This window comes from Colletotrichum fioriniae (assembly GCF_027942845.1).
Source record: "Colletotrichum fioriniae strain IMI 355084 chromosome Unknown scaffold_22, whole genome shotgun sequence".
NCBI classification, from domain to species: domain Eukaryota; kingdom Fungi; phylum Ascomycota; class Sordariomycetes; order Glomerellales; family Glomerellaceae; genus Colletotrichum; species Colletotrichum fioriniae.
The window spans coordinates 7,467-27,999 of NW_027076858.1; the positions used below are offsets into that span (position 1 = coordinate 7,467).

At 47.8% G+C, this 20,533-nt stretch overlaps 4 protein-coding genes across 4 annotated transcripts; 3 read left to right on the forward strand and 1 right to left on the reverse strand.

Moving 5' to 3' along the window:
* Positions 1-3,153: 3,153 nt before the first annotated feature.
* Positions 3,154-4,449, reverse strand: N0V96_012153 (uncharacterized protein; the record flags this gene model as incomplete). Its single annotated transcript, XM_065759521.1, has 1 exon — positions 3,154-4,449. One exon carries the CDS (start codon positions 4,447-4,449, stop codon positions 3,154-3,156), a length of 1,296 nt encoding a protein of 431 aa, XP_065611858.1.
* An 868-nt stretch (positions 4,450-5,317) lies between these two features.
* Positions 5,318-5,800, forward strand: N0V96_012154 (uncharacterized protein; the record flags this gene model as incomplete). The annotated part of the gene is made up of 1 exon (XM_053199470.2): positions 5,318-5,800. One exon carries the CDS (start codon positions 5,318-5,320, stop codon positions 5,798-5,800), a length of 483 nt encoding a protein of 160 aa, XP_053043085.2.
* A 382-nt stretch (positions 5,801-6,182) lies between these two features.
* On the forward strand, positions 6,183-7,157 carry N0V96_012155 (uncharacterized protein; the record flags this gene model as incomplete). Its single annotated transcript, XM_065759522.1, has 2 exons — positions 6,183-6,187; positions 6,209-7,157. The coding sequence occupies 2 exons, from the start codon at positions 6,183-6,185 to the stop codon at positions 7,155-7,157; spliced, it is 954 nt and encodes a 317-aa protein (XP_065611859.1).
* A 1,236-nt stretch (positions 7,158-8,393) lies between these two features.
* On the forward strand, positions 8,394-13,225 carry N0V96_012156 (uncharacterized protein; the record flags this gene model as incomplete). Its single annotated transcript, XM_065759523.1, has 11 exons — positions 8,394-8,499; positions 8,539-9,365; positions 9,430-9,441; positions 9,534-9,647; positions 9,701-9,860; positions 9,932-10,000; positions 10,083-10,610; positions 10,819-11,093; positions 11,168-11,417; positions 11,455-11,866; positions 11,947-13,225. The coding sequence occupies 11 exons, from the start codon at positions 8,394-8,396 to the stop codon at positions 13,223-13,225; spliced, it is 4,032 nt and encodes a 1,343-aa protein (XP_065611860.1).
* Between the last annotated feature and the right edge of the window lie 7,308 nt (positions 13,226-20,533).

Here is a 20,533-nt window from a genome sequence, read left to right on the forward strand (position 1 = left end):
ACAGCATCTTGAAAATTAAGGACAAGAGGATCGGTAACCTTCAAACTCAGTAAAGGATTCCTTAAAGGTATTCACTACCTGGGGAGATGAGCCTGAGAAGGCTGAAGTTTTGCCAAGTCCTCTCCAAACTATCGCGGAAGCTTGAACGGCAAGGCCTCCGGTGACTACTCCTACTATGGACACGGAGCTCACAACTCATGTGCTCTTGAATCCATGATAAGAACATCCATCGCCGGGTAGTAATTTGATTGGTTATCAGCGTACGTGCTGATGCCTTGCGGGCCGGAGCTTTATGAAGGATTCCTGCGTGAACACAAGCATGACCAAGAAACCACGAGGAAGTCTGTTGCTCCAGCCGCAGCTTACACATCCAAGGACCTTGTTATCGAAGAAAGTGAATTGTTTGTGAGACAGCTCACACATCTAATAAGATGCCCACATCACCTAATGCTACCAGCAATTGAATGTCGCCCGTCTGAGGGTAAGGGTGTTCGCTCAGAGACACATAGCTACTAATCTCATTCTCTTTGATGGTTTGGATGAGGCTGTAAATGAACAGCTCCAGTATATACCCATTGGGATCTGCTTGGACATAAAGAGCAATTGGACCCGAGATATAGGCGAGTGGAAGACACACGATGATGTGCACAAATTACAGAATTGCGCGATGAGCCTCTCGACGTCGGCGCAACCTCCGGAGCACGCCCGTAGTCACCCGACTACCTAATCCATCTCCTTGAGGAGCTCGTAGTATCTTTTGATAAGTGAGACCATCTCACGCTTTGCTTGCTAAAAGAGAATATGAGCTCTGTGTCTGTAAGATCGAATCTCAACCATTACAAAGTGTAAACTGTGAGCCATGGCATACTGCATCCCTCACAGGGGCACAGTAAATGGACAACACCGGCGATTCTCGTCAATCTCATTCCGTCCAATGGCGCTGAGTTTAAAATATTGACATAATTTCTCTTTGGTATGAATGAAGGTGTTTTTTTTATCAACGCGGAGCGGCAGTTCGCCTCAAGTTGCATTCTTCTTTGGGCTGGTTCCTGAGTCTTCTGGGCCATGACTGCAAGGGAATCCCAGTTCGCTCACGCCACTGCAGCCTGCAGGCATTTCTTATTCTAATCGACCCAAAAGTAACGATGTCTCCCTATAGTCCACTTCAGATAGCTACGTCTACACCTGCCAGAAGCCTCAGTAAAGGCTCTCCTACCTGGGTCCTATGATGTTGCTATCACACCGTGGCGAGAGATAGCTTGAAGCCCATACCAGCACCGATACCCCGAATGTTCCGCAGTTTGACAAATCGAGAGGCGAAGGCTCATCCATCATTTTGACATGCTACGGAATGACAATCTTCTTCAGATGTAACGGGATCCCCTTCATTTCATCTCGATGTGTTCTAGTGACGCGTAACATTTGTCTTTGCCGGAACGCTTCTTCCAGCTATTCATTTCCTACCTGTCCTTTCCCAGTAACATGTAAGGTAGGATGTCAATCTCAAGTATAAGGGCACGATAGTGTCGTGAAGCCGAGCCGCAAGACTGCTGCCGCGTCTGCCTGAGCCCACTCTTTGGATAGTGGGGCTTTTAATGCCGAATAACAAATCGTGTTTGACATCTGATCGCCCATCACCCAACCTTGTGTCTTCCAGCTGGCAAAACCCCTTTCCCGCGTTGCCTGCCAAGGGAAATATCACACGGACAAAGCATGACGTGGCAAACATGACGATGCATGTTCAACTACTTCAACTATTATTCGATCAAATATGAGGGCTAGGGCGCGCGTTAGAAACCTTCTCTTACTAGACTTAATGAGCAGGACCTCCTCCAAAGGTCACTGATTGTTTCCTTTTATTCCTTTGATGTTTCGTAGCTAATTATGTAAGGTAACTTTGCACGGATATTCAGAAGACTTGGCTAGGGGGGCTGCATAGCTCGACACTTGAAACATGCTGACCTAACGTAGAGACTCTATTAGAGCAATGCGCATCAAGTCATTGATCCTTCGCCTTGCTGGCTCCTCACTGGAGCAGGATACTTTGAGACTCAACCAGAACCTAGTCACGATAGCTGTCTGCAGTTACAAGCCTTCACGGGCGAGTACAGCTGACGAGTGACCAGCTTGGGGACCACAGTTCTGTGCTGTTACGTGGCCATCATGGATGTTGCGATGCCCTCATTCTGGCACATACGACCATACCCATTGGAAAACTCGGGATCCCGTCCGCTCTCCATTGATAAGCCAATGAGGGCAGGGTTATCTAGAAGAGCAGGATCCCGGCTAACTTATCAGACAAAACGGTGCCGGGTTACGCCGCCGCTGCTTCGGCGCTGTACAGTCTGCCGTTTGTAACTACTTCAATTCGCCCACCCGCCCCGACAAAATCATCCTTCTCTCACACCCCCGCCTTCTTCCTCCCCAGACCTTTTAGCATCGCCTTATTGCTATTTTCGCGTTGCCCCCAGTCTCATCATCATGCTTGACGTCCTTCAAGGCGGGGTCATGCGTGAAGGGCGGCCTAACTGTTGGCCTCCTCCAGGTCTCTGCGTCCCCCCCTTCTCTCTCTAAGTCTGCTCATCCTTTACGTCCTATGAGGGCTTTAGAAATGCAACCAGCTGCCCTTTACTGTTGATCTCCTAATCTCACTGTTCTCCTCTGACTTTATTTATCTGCAGTCGCACAGGCAGGCTTTTCACTCCTATATCGTTTTCGCTATAGTAGATCTATCATTTGATTTTAATAATTTATTCGTCTGCAATTTTAAGATTGCTTCATTCTCTATGGTCATCACGAAACTGATTAGCTATATTGCAGGATTCTGACCATTGCCTGAGACTGTCGAGGCAGCTCGCGTACCCGGGAGGGAGCCAGGTCAGCTACGACGGCAAGGTGTTTCGTGCCTATGGCGAAACCATACTCGACGTCAAGCTTTACGTTCTCGAACACGAAGGAATCACAGCGTGGAAACAGGTTCTGAGATATAAGGGCAAGACCTTGGAAAATGGTAATAAACCCCCCCCAACCCCCCAACCCCTCCTCGATGGAGAAATACCGTCTCAAAGAAATTCTCTTCTCATCGAAAACAATCATTAACGCAAAAATATTTATAATTCACAATTCTCATCTAGACCGTCAAACCATTTCCCGTCAAGCTGCCGCCGTGGCAGTAGCAGCAGCACAATAGGCACTACCATACGCAATAACAGTACTAGCAACATTCGTTCCACAAGCACCGTTAGAACAGTCTCTCAGACCATATCCAAAGTTGACGTTGCGGCAGAGGCAAGACGGATCAGGGGATGTGCATCCCAATGATTCATATTGCGCAAGCATGTTGTTGAAACATGTCTGACCGCAAGTTGGCAGGCTTGTGATCGCGGTTGTGGAAGATGCGGAAGTGGTCTTTGTAGCTGAAGTTGGAGTTGCCGTTCCACCCGTAGCAGTTGCTAGTGCGCTGGCGCAGTACTTGCTTTGGTATGCAATTACTGCGCTCGCATCGGTCACTCCACAGACTGCATTTGAGCAGTCCCGGATGCCATAGCCGAAGTTGACATTGCGGCACAGACATGCCGGATCGGGGGTGGAGCATCCAAGGGATGAGTATGTGTTGATCATATTCAAGAAACATGTTTGCCCGCAGGCTGGGAGAGAGGAGATGGGTGGAAGTGCAGTGCTCGATGGTGTCGACGTTGACGAAGTGAGCGAGACGGACGAGGATGTAATAGCAGTTGTGCGGGAGGTGGTCGATGGGATGCTGATGGGCGGCAGAGGATCCGTCTTGACCTGAGCCTCAAACACGAGCAGCAGCGCCTTGCCGCCGCACGTCTGTTTCGCGTCGCCGGGGCAGGGCACGTTGCACGAGGTTTGGTTTGCGGCCCAGTCGCCGCCCACAAAAGAGCCGCACCAGCACTCGGTCCCCGACTTGACGCCGGCGTAGCGGAAGCCCTCGCTCCAGCACGCGGCCTGGCACTTGTCCACAGTGAGGCTGCTGCCGCCAGCCTTCGTCGACTCGGTGGCCAACGTGTGGTCGTCGATGAAGCAGCCCATTGGGTTCCATCCCGTCAGCACGGCCGTGGGCGTCTGAGACTGCGCGGGCACAGTCGTCGTGGTGCTCGCCGTGGTGGTGGTGGTTTTGGGAGGCTCTTCGCTGGCGACCTGGATGCAGTACGAGGTCCAGTCTTGCCAGTTGCTGCAGTCGAGACCGACCGACGGGTTCCAGCGGCTGAATGTCTCGGGGGAGATGGCAAACATGTAATCCCGCACCACGACGCAGCTCTCGCCTTCGTAGTTGTCATACCAGTAGCTGCACGACTTGATGGTGTCGGCCAGCACATTGGCCTGAGGCGTCTCGCCTCGCTTTCCCAGGTGCACTGCCGACGCCCCGGCTTCCCGGGGCATCATGGCAAGCCAGAGGGCTGCCGACGCGAGCGAAGAGAGAATCATGATGCTGAGCTTGCAACTTGGAGGCCAAGTAGAGGAGGGATGGACAAACGAATGATGGTCCGCTATGGGATGAGCGTGAGGTTGAAAGGCGCGGACACACGACAACAAGGCGGCGAAGAAGAGGGCCGAAGCACATCCTAATACCAGCCAGATGGTGTCGAGTCACGACGCCATTAGATTAGCCCATGAGTCCACAACCCGGAATAGAACCAGAACCGGCTTCTCCTCTGTCAGTTGTCAGGGGGGTCAGCCAAAAGGGCTTCGTCTCCCTCGGCCAAATCTCATCATCGGCATGGGTGTGATGGGTGGGATTTCATTGGAAGTCATACGACGTGCTTTAACCATGTAAGTGTCGGATCAATTCTTTGATAAGGTCACAAAAATAAGCTTAGTAGATATTACATAATATAACACCCGGTAAAAGCTACCCTAGGGTATGATTACCCCTCCTAAACCAACAGCAACTGATCCACATCTAAAGACGGATATATAAATATCGTAGTAGTTGGTCGAATTCTTTTGTGTCCCTTTATCTCCTTGCTTCAATCACATTCCATCTACCTTACCGAATATCCACTCAACCAGGCATCTATTCCTGTCTCCTGCCACTTCGGTCTCTCTAGGTTGACGGACAATTTCAATGGCATCATTCGGTCCTTTTTCCCGGCTGCCTCTCGAGCTGCGCCAACGCATCTGGGAACTGAGCATGGAGCCCCGGCACGTGCTTATTGGAAAATGCGAGTACCTCCATGCGCAATCAAGCCCACCAGCCTTTCTACAGGCCTGCGCGGAATCGAGGTCGCATCTCCGAGGCCATTATACCCAGGAGGCTCGTTGCGGCCGCAGTGGATCATCGGCGTCGCGCGCCATGGTGAACTACGACATCGATACCGTCTGCATGACCGCCTTCGACATTACTATCTGGTCGAGTGCCAAGGATGCACCCATCAAGTACCTGGCGCTCGAGTCCAGGGACTCGGAGGCCTTCTTCTGGAACACTAGTGGTGCCGTGAGGGACATCGCGACTCTCGAGCACCTGGAGATACATCCTACGCCAGGCTCATGGCCGGAAAGGAAAAAGGCGCTCTTGTTGCAGGATTGGATCTCTCAGCTGGAGGTCTGGTACACCCCGTGCCCCCCGGCGCCATTCCGCACAAAGATCATCAGCCCTTGGCCAGACGTCGACATCCCTGAAGTTGGAGCGGATAACTTTGACGAGATATCGCGGGCTTGGGACAGGACGATGGGGTGGGCGTCAGACGGCTCATCGGAGGCTGACGAGCCGTTTCCAGATGCGCCCCCTCATGGTCAGGCAGAGGCTGACCAAGGGACCGGGGTGCAAGCCTTGTGAGCGGTCACCTGTTTGGCCCACACCCTACGGTCTATATTGACGCAGGTACGGATATGAGATACTGGATATGGCAAAATCAGGCCCTACGCTGACCGGTGGATCACCTTGTTACTTTGTTCCATCTCATTTCCCATCTCATTTTATTTTCCATCTCATGGTCCAACATCTCTTGTCGTTCCTTGCATCCATAACATGTTCATACTGCCGTTGTAGATGGCCGAAAATCTCAACGTTCAAGAATCATAACCGAACGGGACAACGGGGACAGTAGAGGTGACGCTGTTGCTCCTTCAGCCTATTTACGCATTCGTTTCTTCATACACTCCTTCACTCGCAGCTTCGTTTCCTCGTCGCCACGTTTTCTTCACAGCAGTCCCTCATCATGCGGTTTCCCGTCTTCATCCTCAGCCTGCTCTGGCTCGTTCCCGGAGCCTTGGGCGCCGGTAGACGAGCAGCATATGAGAAGATCCTCTTCTTCTATGCATACCGGATCGACCAGCTTTTACCGGAGGACCAGCGAACAGTAGGCGTAAAGTGTGCAAAGTGGCCCACTAGGGAGGAGCTGCCCTGTGAGGACCCGGGCAACAATAAGCCCAAATATCTTCACTGCAAACCAAAACAACCGGCCAGGACGGTCTGCACTCTCGGCGAGTTTATCGGGCACATCGATAGCAACAAGGGCAAGAACTATAAGAACCAGCTCTTCGTTGATGGCGTCAAGTGGGACGAAGAAAAGCTCGACTTTGACATGAAGAAAACGGCGGAAAACATTATCAAGTACGATGCTGCCGATGGTCGCAACCCGCCCTACCGCCTCTTCAAGGACGGCGCTCTCCCTGCGTATTATGGGGACGATATCATCAAGGACGGCGTGGTTCTCGGCAAGAAGAGGGGCTACGACGGGTCGCTGAATTCCATCTTCGATCGGATGGCCTACGTCAAAAGTACGCTCCCCCAAGCGACCTTCGACAGTCCCGACGTCAAGTTCCTCTTTGATCGGGTCGAGGAGAGCCGCACCTCGGTGTTGGCAGCGCGCACGGCCGACCACGACTACTGGATCAAGAAGGACTTCGTGGCCCATATCCCAGGCATTGACGTCAAGACAGCGCCGATGGGCTACCAGGAGTGGGTCGACGGCCAGGACCGAGACATTGAGAAAATCCTGACCCCCGAGACCATCACCGCAAACCAGGCCGCCATCCCTAACGTCGAGGACCAGATGAAACAGGTCCGAGCGGACCGACTGACGGACACGTTTGCCGGCGCGGCCCAAGGCAAGCAGGCGAGGGACCACCAGGTTGTGATGGAATGTTATGAGCAAGGAGGAACGAAGATTGAGAACGCCGTTTGCATTTGATCGCCCCATCAACCATGTTCTCCCTGTTGCGTTTTCAATATGCCCCTGAAACTTTCGATATACTTAGTAGATAGCACTCTTAGGCTTAATACGACTCTGTACTTATTTTCTCAGGCATAGATATGACAACTGCAACGAGTCGACGGTAACGATAGTTAGACGGGCCGTCGCTCCGAGCCGCACAGCCGAAAGGGAAGCAAAATCCCGTAATTATTCGTCGTTCGTTGGCCCCCCGAACAAAAACCTACAATACTTCCATGTCAAGCACCCGGTATTACAGAACTAGTTTGAGGCCACTCACTCTAGCCTATTTAGTAAGGAGGTTGACGTGAACGGTGTCCGTGCCGGAAATGAGCTCGTGCGCACCCGGGCCCCACGCGGGAAGGCGGGGCTCTGACCGAACCGCTCTGGAGTTGTGAGCTCGGGTGCCTGGCGCAGGGCTGAAGGTGGGGCCCACGAAGGGCTGTACGAGGAGCCCAAACTGGCATCCCATTCACGATGCTAGATGATGGCTGCCCTTGTGAATAGCCTGATTGTTGTTGGGTGGTTGCGCTGCTTCTAGATGAGGAAGTGTCTCCGCGCGACCCCCAAAAGTCCCCTACTTCAGGTATGTACCGTGTAAGCACGCCTGTGGGGGCCTAATCCAGCCGCACCACCTAATAAGGTAGGTGGTTAACCGTGTTTGGTGGGGCGGGCACGAGTATGGATAGAGGGGGGCCGCTCCCAGGGATCTGAGCTTATCTCATTTTCATCTCTTGTGAAATTGGAAGATGGTACAATACAGTCAGCACTAAACAATGAAAAAATAAGCCTTCTTTGTGGAGACTTCTCACGGGCCGAAGCAACTAGCACGGAGGAGTGCCCGCGCTTAGCATATCATACCTAGGTTCCTTACGAGGATACCCACGCGGCCGCACGCGGTATGCATGAATGCAGGAACCTACCCTGGCTATCACTTACACCCATTGACTGCAATATGCATCTACAGAGTAGATACGAGTTACTGAGCGGTAAGCTTACAGCTGTCTATCTCGAGGCCTTTTATCCCGTGGACGCTGGACGCTTAATTCTCCCGTCTCGTCTCCCTCAGTTTGTTCCTCCAGCGCTTTGGCATCAACTCACTCTTTTCGTTTGACTTTGGCGACCGCCGCCGTCCTCTCCCTTACACACATACTCTCTCAGAAAAAGAAAAAGAAAAGGTCATCTGATCACCATGTTCGTTAAGTCTTCCTGTTTATGGCTGCTGGTAGCAGCTCTGGGCGCAAGCTCTTCGCCACTGGCTGGCCCTACCTCCCAGCCTGTGGCGGTCGGCACAAGTACACCCTCCCTCCTCCCGCATCTGGTAGTACCTTTGATGGTGAACTGACTTGATTCGTTCCAGGTCCTGCCAACATCTCAACCTTCATAGATGACTTTGTCAACCAATGGAAGTCCAGCCATCCAGACCTCGATAGCGCCGAGCTTCAGAGGGTCCTGGTATCAGCCGAACAAGCCAAAGTCTCCCTCTTGAGCACGACTTCTGGGGAACTGGAGGAACGCTCACATCTGAAACGGGACTTGCATCCCACATCGCCAGCGCCGCCCGTGCCACCCTTCGTGCCGCGGCACAGGCGTCAGCTCCAGACGGCGGGCAACTCGACAAGTGCCAATTCGACCGTCCTGGAAGCCAGGTCGCTTGTCCGCAAGGCCCAGCAGGAGGCCAGCGCCCGAAACAAGGAGCGCTTCGCCAATCCACGCACAAACGCGTACTGGGCCAAGCATGGGTCCGGCGCAGCCGGCTTGCGCGCCCGCGCAGATGATGTCGCTGCCTTTGCCATCAACGAGACCATCGCCGTTGCTGCCGCCATTGTTGCCGAGGCAGATTATGCCCATAATGTCCCCGTGGACTACCCGCCTCTTCCCGACGACATCAGGCAGCTCAAAGAGCAGATGTTTGGTCCAACCGGGGCTGACGCCGGGGCTGGCGCTGCTGCGGGCAGCCTCGGCAAGAGGGCTCTCTCGACCTTCTGGATGGAGGACATCAGCCACACGGGCAAGGTCCCCTTCGGCGGTTCCGCCAACGACGGGTACAAGGTGTTCCGCAACGTCAAGGACTACGGCGCCAAGGGCGACGGTAAGACGGACGACACCGAGGCCATCAACAGAGCCATGAGCGACCAGAACCGCTGTGGCAACAACTGCGGCGCCTCCACGGTCAAGCCGGCCATCGTCTACTTTCCCCTCGGGCACCTACCTCGTCAGCACGCCCATCATTGCGTACTACAACACTCAGATGATTGGAAACGTGAGTTCGAGAGCCTTGTTGCCCCCGATGAAATGAAACCCTAGGTTTGGATTGGACTGGCATGCTAACCACAACCGGAACTCGGAACGCAGGCGAATGTCCGGCCTATTATCAAGGCGGCCAAGTCTTTTACCGGCCTCGGCGTCATCTCTGTGGACGAGTACACGGGCGGCAATGGAGGCGCGGAGCAGTGGTACATCAACCAGGTGAGTCTCCATTCTAGTCATCTTGGCTGGCAGCTTCTGATGGCAAAGGACAGAACAACTTTCTTCGTCAGCTCCGCAATTTCATAGTGGACGTCCAAGACGCAGACATGGACGACGTTGCCGGTCTCCACTGGCAAGTGGCCCAGGCTACTAGCATCCAGAATGTCGACTTCTACCAGTCACCGTCTACCGACAAGCACCATATGGGTATCTGTAAGTTCTCCCGGCTTTTGAAAAAAAAAAAAAAAAGGGCTAGCTTCCCGCCTTGACTTACACTAGCATAGTCGCAGAAAACGGGAGTGGTGGTTTCATGGGCGATATGACCTTCTTTAATGGCGAGATTGGCATTCGATGTAAGTGGCTACTGGGACGACCAATTACTGGGACCAAACGCTCTAACCCTATATTCACACTACTGACACCCGGTCACAACAGGTGGAAACCAGCAGTTCACGTCGATCAACATGGTCTTCGTCGGCTGCCGCACCGGAATCGACATGCTCTGGGACTGGGGCTGGACCTGGAAGGGTCTTCTGATGAGCACTACCGAAAACGGAATCCGCATGTCCGGGGACTTCAGGGGCGGCTCCATCATCGTCATGGACTCGTTCTTGCTGGGCATGAGTAAGGGTATCTCAGTTTCCACGCCCGTCGGGAACACCCCCTCCGAGAAGTTTACTATTACGTTGGACAACGTCGAGGTCTTCGGCGTCGGTAAGGCCGTGGATCACGAAACGGATGGCGCCCAGCTCGAGGGCGGCAGCCGCGTCATTCGATCTTGGGTCGTCGGCAAGGTTTACGACGAGAAGAACCCCAGTGGCACATACCAGAGCGGGCCGCTGTCGGCTCTGCACCCAACGGAAGGCTCGCTCATGAAGGGCGGCGCATACTATAGGCGCCAAAAGCCCCAGTATGAGAACCTTGTCGCCAGCGACTTCATCAATGCCGGCACCCTCGCAAAAGGTGACGGCGTTACGGACGACACTTTTGCTTTATCAATTAATCTCGCGTTAGCAGCTGCCACACGTCGTCCGCTGTACATCCCCTTCGGGTCGTACCTTGTGAAATCCACTCTGCAAGTAAGGCTTTCCTGACTCCCCAACTCCATTCGTTTATATGGTGCTAACTAGCCCCGTTACTCGTCAGATTCCGATCGGGTCCGTGATTGTAGGCGAGTGTTGGGCCCAAATCGTCGCCAACGGAGAGTCTTACAGCGACGCTGATTCCCCATACACTATGGTGCAGGTCGGGGACTGGGGCGAAAAGGGGAGCGTCGAGATCCAGGATCTCGTCTTCACCACAAAGGGCCCTACACCAGGCGCAGTTCTGATGGAGTGGAACATGGCCGAAGACCTGCAGGGCTCTGCTGCCATGTGGGACTCGCACTTCCGCATCGGCGGAGCGATGGGCACCGGCCTGACTGCTGCCGACTGCCCAAGCTCACTGGTACTATCAATCCGAAATGCGTTGCCGGGTCCATGTTGCTCCATATGACTGGGGGTTCGTCGGGCTATCTGGAGAATGTGTGGGCGTGGGTGGCGGACCACGACTTTGACAGCGGCCCGGCACAGACCCAGATCGATATCTACGTCGCTCGTGGCATCTTGATCGAAAGCAAGGGCGGCCCTGTCTGGCTCTACGGAACCGCGTCGGAGCATTGCGTTTTTTATCAGTATCTCCTCTTGGAAGCACAGGACGTGTTTATGGGCAACGTAAGTGCCGGCGTTTGGACCAAGTCTTCCAAGCCCTTCCTTCTATCATTAGAGACTCGTAGGCCTAACAATGATGTCGAACCAGATTCAAACAGAAAGCCCGTACTACCTGCCAAAGCCCAAGGCGCCTGCCCCGTTCACGGACCAGGTCGGGCTCTTCAACGGGGATCCCGACTTCAGCGAGTGCCCAGAGTCGGAGCCGCACTGCGCAGCTGCCTGGGCATTGATGATTTCAGGGTCAACCAACGTTCATATCTTTGGCGCGGGGTTGTATAACTGGTTCGACGACTACACGCAGGACTGCATCGACACGCAAACCTGCCAGAAGCATCTCGTCCACGTGGAAGAGAGCGGACAGATCTGGTTCTATAACCTCTATACCATTGGGTCAGCCAACATGATTGACGCAGAGGGGTCCGATCCCATTCCGGCCAAGGACAACATCAACACCAACGAACATCCGTTCACCTCCGTCATTAACGCATGGCTGCTGTCTTCTTCCGGATCGTGAGTCTCACAGCGGCGCCACATTGTCCATTTGTGTCCCACCATGAAGCCGGACATCCCAAGTGCTAACTTGTAAACAGCGGAAATGTCGACAACGACCTGGCAGACCAGGTTATCCTGGGCACAATGCTCCCACCTTGCCCATCCAAATACAACACGCTGGAGAATGTCGAAAAGTCCAAGTCGAGCATCCCGCAACACTGTCTCGACAAGTACCTCCTTCAGACGCAGCTCAACACCCTCGGCACTGCCCTTTCTGACTATAACAGCATCTTGAGGGACGGGTACGACGACAAGTTCAAGGCCTATCAAAGGTCAGTCTTGCAACAAGTCCCAGACCAGATCAACAAGTTCATGGAGGGGGCCCAGGCCTCGGGCAACTGGACCTGTACCGAGACTCGGACCGTCATCTGCTGCAGAGGTTGCCAGAATCATGCGGCGTGCACGAACCCCATGTGCGACTTTTCCACCGACTGCAAGCCCGGCACCACCAAGAAGACAACTACCGTCGACTGCCCTGCGTCCATATCAAACAACTTACGCGAGCAGCTGCCGGTCCCCGTCGAGACGACCTACACGCTCAAGAACGAGCAGGGCTTCTGGGAGGGCCTGATGGCCGCGTACGGCATCCCGCAGGACTGGGTCAACATTGGGGAGCGGCTTGCGTACTTTGGAAAGGGCTGCGAAGGCGTCGCAGGCGACAGGACGTCGCCGGACACCTCGACCGAGTGCTTCAAGAAGTCATCCGTCTACTGGCACAACTTCCCGACGATGAAGCCGGGCGCGGCCATGGACGACCCCAAGGACAGCGTCAGCAAGTCTTACGACACGTTCAAGAACATCTACGACCGCGCCACCGTGTCCCTCGGGTTCGCCCAGTGGAACCTGTACGAGGCCAGCTCCACCGACATGCTGGCCACCGCGGCCCTGCCGGCCATGCTCCTGACCGACGCCGTCGACAACATGCGCCAGATCGCCAAGGCGGGCGAGGAGATCATTGAGCGCGAGCGCAAGCAGAACATCCTCTTCTGGCTCAACATGGTCCTCATGATGATCCCCGCGGCCGGACAGGTGGCCAGCAGCCTGGGCCGTGTCGCCATCGCCGTCGCCCTCCGCGTCGTGGGCGAGGCCGCCACCGCCGCCCTGACGCTGTACGAGCTCGTCGACGATCCAAAGAACGCCCTGATGACCATGATGGGCTTCTTCCTCGGCGGCGGCCTCTCGCGCCAGCCCTTCCGCGAAGCCGCCGCCGCCCGCCGCGGCATGCCCAAGTCGCAGTTCGAAAAGCTGCCGCCCAGGATCAGGACGGACCTGGGGCGCATCCAAACCGTTAGGAACGTGTGCCGCGCGCGTTCGTAGTGGAGATGACGACGACTGCCTCCTGGGTGGTATGGTATCTCTTGACATAAAACTCCATCTGTTCTCATTTTGTCTCCTTTTTCTTTTCGTGTACAACAGCCGATGCCGGCTTTAACAAGGTCTCGCGGTTTAGATGATGATTCCGCCTCCAGCACTGCCGGTGTCCGCCATCCGACCTATTGTTAGAACAATCTAATCTTGAATGGCATTTATTTCCAGGAGAGACCTGCGACCAATCGCGGGATAGTCATCGACATGATGTTTGTCATATGGATGTCTCCGGACCAATGTATCTGGACACGATATCCCTGCAATACGACAATAGCGCAGATCATCGGAAAAGACACCCTTCCTCTTGTATTGAGTCCAGAAAGAAGCTATTCTTGATCCCTAGTATCCCTAGTCCCCCAGGCACGCCAACGGCGCTCTGATAATCGGAGCAGGGCGTGTGTACACTACGTACCTCATCGTGTTGGCAACGTGAATCCAGACCAGACGCTTCCTTTGTTCACCCCCCCCTCCTAGACATATCACAGCATTGCCAGCCCTGGACACCCAACTTGGTATACAGCAGATGCCAGGTGGGTGGATAAATGCACCGAGGGGTGCTTGGCGTTGTACACCAATACGCTGAGATGTAATCATTGCGAGACATGACTGCAGAGCCATTTCCTTGGAGGGAAACCTGGCCCCTGCATGCGGATACCACCAAAAGGCCCGTCGCATATGCCCAAGGGTTCATGGATGTGAAAGGGCCAGCCACGTTGAAGCCAACGCCAACCTAGTACCGTCACTGTCGACGACTTAGCCAACCATTGGCAACTGTCGTTCATCTCCCACTACCACATCCAGAGAGTTGCTTGCTTAGCGGAATGGTGGAAATTGAGGAATAGCTTGTTTTGCCTTCCGTAGACTGCTCCCCTGATGCCACGCCTCTTCCCGGGCAACGACTATGAAGCTTCATGTTGGAACAGACCAAAACCTAAAGCCTTGCTGTCTATTGAAGTACGTCCATACAGCTGCCGCTCATAATACTAACTGTTTCTCATTCATTCTCTTGCCCCATTCAAATCTTCATCGGCCCTTTCTGCAATATAAATGGGCATTTCGACATACTGTGCACTTTGTGCGCTGCCCTACTTTCGTTTTCTTCGCTATTACCGCCCCTGTTCAAACAGCCTCGTATATTCATCAACGCAGCTACTTCCTCCACTCTTAGCCTAGGATCACTCTTAGGTTTTCTCCTCGGAATACATATTCGAGGCTATCACCGCTTTTGTAGAAGCGGCGAAACATTCCAGGCTCTCAGATGCCTTACCTGTTTCTTCTTCAATCATCTTTACCCTAGCGTACGCTATACAGCTGGAGAGTCTTTACTACACAGGACCAAAGATACTCTCAGATGTCTTCTTAGGCTTTTAGTTCATCAATATTTAGTTAGGAATCATCAGAGAGAGAACGTTACTAGCCACCAAGTATCACTCTATCCAACCTTTCTTCACCAGTCTTCTAGTCACTGCCTTAACCAATCTTCTAGCCACTACCACCAAAATTCTCAATCTCACAGCACTTGTTTTACATAATTCCAGGGTGAGAGCAAGGTCAGGAGATCTTAAGACCATACCAGAAGGCGAGAAACGCGACGATTCTGCCCCTTTCGCAGAAACCAACACCAAAGCCAACCGCAAGTACGGCAAATTCGACCAAGATGCACATGCGGAGATGAAGGAGTTGGGAGGATGGTGGTCATGGCTTCAAAACTTCTCTGTCTTCTGGAAATATTTCTGGCCGGGTAGTGAACCCTGGTTGCAAAGCACCGTTATCTTTGCGATATTGCTTGCCTTCGCCATCAAGATATCAACTATCTTGTCCTCCTATTACCTCGGACTTCTTGTCACCGAGCTATCAGAAGCTGTGAAGAGGTCGAAACTTCGAAGCGCTGAGGTTCTTCCACTATGCCTAGGGTTAAACATCACTTACGCTTCGACCACCCCAGGCGCCATTCCGGATCTCCGAAGCTATCTGTATATGAAGGTCAAGATTTTTCGCAGCGGGAAACTCCATCGCGCATTTCATAGAACGGCCATGAGTCTCGATTTCTCTTTTCACAACACAATCAATCCACCAGACATCAGACATCGTGCGAATCACGAACGATTCGAAGGAGCTGTTAGACGCACTGGACAACGTCTGATTTGTGTTTGTACCAAACATGATCATGCTGGCGACTCGGCTACCTTTTTGATCAGAAATCATCGGCAGTTTATGGCCCTCGATCTTCTTGTGCTTGTGGTTGGCTACTTCATCGCCCAAAGACGTACGGCCAAGAATCTCCCAAAAGAACTAGACGACTATTATGCTTCCCTTAGAAACATGGAAGCATATTGTCGTGAAAGCATTCGATGCTAGGAGACGATTGCGAGTCATAGCAAGACGACCGCCACGATTAAGCAACACGGCTCAAAAGTAGATGCATGGGTCAAGCAGTGGGACAGGTATCTCATCTATTTCTACATCGGTGAATTTTCAGCCAGTATGGTCCAGATTTCAACCTTCACCTTTGGGCTACTACTCATCCTTAACGACATCTTTAACGAAAGGGCTACCCCCGGCGACCTTGTCGCTTTTGTAGGGTACTGGCAAAACATCACTACGTCTCTAGTAAATTGTAAGGAAACTAAGACTGGCATCTTGGAAAAGCTCCTTGGAGCTACTCGTGGAAGACGTCTCCTTGAGATGCCGGTCCAGGTCGAACATGGCCCAGATTTTGACTTTCGAGGCGGCGCAATAGATTTTACAAATGTCGAATTTAGCTATGAAGGGAAGAAGGATTCTACGTTGAACGGTCTCTATCTCCAGATCGCAGCAGGAACGAAAGTTTTAATTGTCGGAAAATCAGGATCTGGCAAGTCGACAATGATGAAACTACTGCTGGGACTTCTGAAACCCAGCAGCGGGCATAGACGAGTCGATAACCAGAAGGTCGAAGACATCAGCATCTCATCGTAAGCTAAACCTTCCAAACTTTCTATAGCCCCTACAAACTGATATTTCTCTACAGACTTCGGTCTCACATCGGAATCGTTGCCCAGAATGCGCGTCTTTTCAATCAAAGCGTTATGGATAATATACGATGTTTTGCCAACCAAGATGTCACCGACGTAGAGGTTGAAAACGCTTGCCGGCGCGCGTGTATTCATCAAACTATCAAGTCGCTTCCGGATGGTTATAGAACAAAAATAGGAGATGATGGACAGTGAGTTCCCGTTCGAAAGGGGTTTCTATCCTCATTACTAATTCTCTACCTTAGGGACTTATCAGGCGGCCAAAGACGGAGATTGTTGATCGCACGCCTGTTCCTTCAGAACCCAGATATTGTAGTGTTGGACGAGGCAACGAGTGCCCTAGATGTTGACACCAAGGCCTCTGTTCAGAAGGCCATCCGCGAGGCATTCCTTAACATGACTGTGATACAGATTGAGTGAGTCGCTCGACAGAAAGCATTTTGACATCGTTCTAAACTCACTATATAGGCATAATTTTTCAAGTACCGAGTCGGCCGATAGCATTGTCGTGCTAGCAGAAGGATGTTCAGTCCTAAGGCACTCACAAGTCCCTTCTACAAATGAATGGCCACTATGCAGAATTATGGAAGCGGCACATTAGAGAATCGGAGTCTTGAGCCGGAAAGAAATTCATTGTGAAGTTCCGGCGGCATTTCCACGGATGGTTGGGAGGACGTAGCCATGATTGAAAGAGAGAAACGGACTTGTTGGAATCAGCCAGCTGGGGACAGCTTAGAAGCAGAGAGGGGAAGAGGGAGGCGAATAGGGCGAGGTAGAAAATGAGAGAGTAAGAAAGGGGGGAGAGGGAGGGAGGCAGAGGGGGGTAAACATAACTTACAAGCTATGATAGGTGCCAGGAGCACGTAGTTATGGTACATGCCGAAATAACGCTCAGTGACTCATGCCATATGCCAGTCACAAGCTTCACCTCGTACATGCATGTAATAGGGTGTAGGGATGTGACATCGGCCTTCAAAGCTATGGGCCGTTTCCAAGTCTAGCTGACCAAAGAGTTGCATGGCCAGCTTTTGGTGAGACGTACACGCCGGGCATAGGCTTTGTTCAATCCCCTGTACTGGTCGCTAAGACCCAAAATTTCATGCCAGGGAAGGATGAAATCACCAGAGCCTATCACCCGTTGTCGATCGGACACGCGGCAGCCTTCAAGAGACTCACTCCTGCTCACCTCTGCGTCAACTGGCAGCCTGCTAAGGCAGAAACTGTCCTCATGCCTTTGAGAGCCTTTCTCAAGGCCTTGGTCATCATAGACAGAGCCGTTATGGTCTCCGTCATATTAATATAGGATCGAAAACAATTTCCAGAGGGGCATCCGGGGGATATGAAAGTATTCCCATAGTCCTATTAACCGTAGAGATCGTAGATCATATATACGATATAGTTAATAAACGGTGCTATGACCTCTATAGGGTATGCTTAGAGATACTAGTAGGATAATAGTGCCGCGAAGGAGATACTTTTGCCTTTAGGTATGGATTTCTTTAGCCGTTTTATAAACACAGCTAGGAGGTCACCTTTAAGTTCACTCCTAGGCAGAGTACCGTCAATGTCCATGGTGTCGTGATGGCTTTTACCATTCGTAGTCTTACTATATATTATATAACCTCGGTTATATAATTATTAAAGTTTATACTTACTTATATCCTCTATTTTAAAGCGAGTCTCGTATTTAATTTTTTATTTTTAATAAATAACTATTTTTTATAATATTAATACCCTTATCATAATTATGTAATAATTATGAGCTTAGTTCTAATTTAAACCCCTAAATCTTTATTAAAAAGTTATTTTTTAAAGATTATAATTTATTATAGTTTTTTTATACTTAATTTTAACCCCTATTATAGTTAAAAAAACTTATTTTTTAAGTAATTATATTTTTTAAAAAAGATTTTTAATATAGCTAAGTATAAGCTTAATTATTAACGAAATTAGTTAAAATAATATTTTATTTTATAAATTAAAGCTTATTTAAAAAAATATTTTAAACTTATTAAATTTAAATAATATTAAATCCTTTTTAAATCCTTTATTTTTTTATAAAGTTAATTCTATTTATTAAAAAAATATATTAAAATATAAAATACTATTTAAAAAATAAGCTTATTAAATAGCTAACGTACTTATATAGCGAGCGGGCTATTATAGTAAGCGGGCTACTTTTATTATTATTTATACCTCTTCCCTTTATAATAACTTTCTTTTTATATATAATAATAAGTTCTTTTTTAAATAAAAGCTATATTATCCTTATACTTAAAGTTATTAAAAAAGACCTAAAACTATTTATATAAAAAAGCCGCTACTATTTATAATATTTTAAAAATAATATTTTAATATTAATATATTAACTAACTATTATATAAAAAAAATACGTATAAGTTTAATAAAAATAACTTTTTTTAAAAAAAACCGTAATTTTTAAATAAATTATTAGTTTAATTAATTAAGGATTTTTATTATAACTTAATAATATATAAAATATAATTAATTACTTTTTTTAATAAATATAATATAACGTATATTGGATTACGATAAATAAAGAACTTTATATAATACTAATTATAATTAAAAACGCGTTTTTAATATAAAATCAATTATTAAAGGGCATTAAGTAAGGATTTTATAATTATTTAAAATTAGTTTACCCTCGTATAAAATATAATTATAAAATATAAAATATATAATAATAATATTTATAATTTTAATAAAACGGGCTTTTTTAATAAGAATACTTTAATATATAAAAGTTATTATAATTCCTAATTATTATAAAAAGCTTTATATAAAATAACTTAGTAATTATAAATAGGTTTTTTATTATTTAAAATATATATATAAATAGTTAAGTATTATTTTTATATATTATTATTAAAAATAAATATTACCTTTTTTTATAATATATTAATAACTAATTCCCCTCTAAATAATATATCTACTTTAATAAAAATAAATAAACTATAAATAAAATTAGCTTAGATTAACTAAAATATTTTAAAAAGTATATAAAATTTTATATAAAAAGTATTAAATATCTCTTTATCTTTAATAATTATAATAATTATAAATTAACTAAATTTAATAATTATTATAAAGAACATAGTATTATTATTTTTTATATACTTCCCTATTTATTATATAAGCTTTAACCTCTTAATATTAATTATTTTAATTTATTAAAAACTTCGTAAAATAAAAAAATCAAGAAAAATAATATAAATATAAATTATATATATTATTAAAAATAACTTCTTTTTTACTTTTTAAAATAGCTTTTTTATTATAATAAGTAAAAAAAACGTATAAGCTAGTTTTAAATAAACTAAAATTATACTTTTTAACTTAGAAATAGTTATTTTTTATTTAAATTTTAAACTAAAAACGCTAATATTATTTAATTTATACCTAAATAACTAGGGCTCCTAAGACTTAAAAAATACTAATTATAATATATAATACTATATAAAACTCTATTTTATTTAAAAAAACGGATTTATAGTTATTGAAATAGCTTATTAATATATTTATATAAAATCATTAACTTATAAACTAAAAGTATTAATAAATTAGTACATAAACTAGTTTTTATTAAAGCTAAGTACTATAGGCTTTATATAATAAATAAAATACTAAATAAGTACTAAAGGGCTAAAAAAACCTAACTACGTTTTAAAAAGTTATTTAATATTATTAAGGCTAAGATAATTTAAATAAAAAAAAGGGGGTAATTAATACTAAAAAATAAAAAATATATATTAAGAAAATACTTATATAAAAAGAAATAAATTACGTAAATAGTAATATAATAATTATAAAAAGACTAAATATAATATATAAATATATTAAGTAGTTTAAAAGACTTTTTAAAAAAGAAGTTAATAAGTAGTTCTAATTAATTTTGTACGATATAGCTTAATTAACTTATATAAATAGTAAGAAGGTATTTAGAAATGGCCCGCTCGCTATAATAGCCCGCTCGCTATATAAGTACGTTATTAACTTTACTATCCTTAGTAAGCTAATTAATATTAATAACTCTTATAATATTTTAGGCCGGATAGTTTTATAGTAGCTAATCTCCTAGTTTAAGGTTAACGCTTTTATAATTACCCTTTATAAAGAATAAAAAAGCTATAATTAATACTAAAGATAATATAAATCTAATAGCGCTTTATTCAGTAACTACCAATAGTTTATAACTTTATTACTTAATTTACTAGCCGTA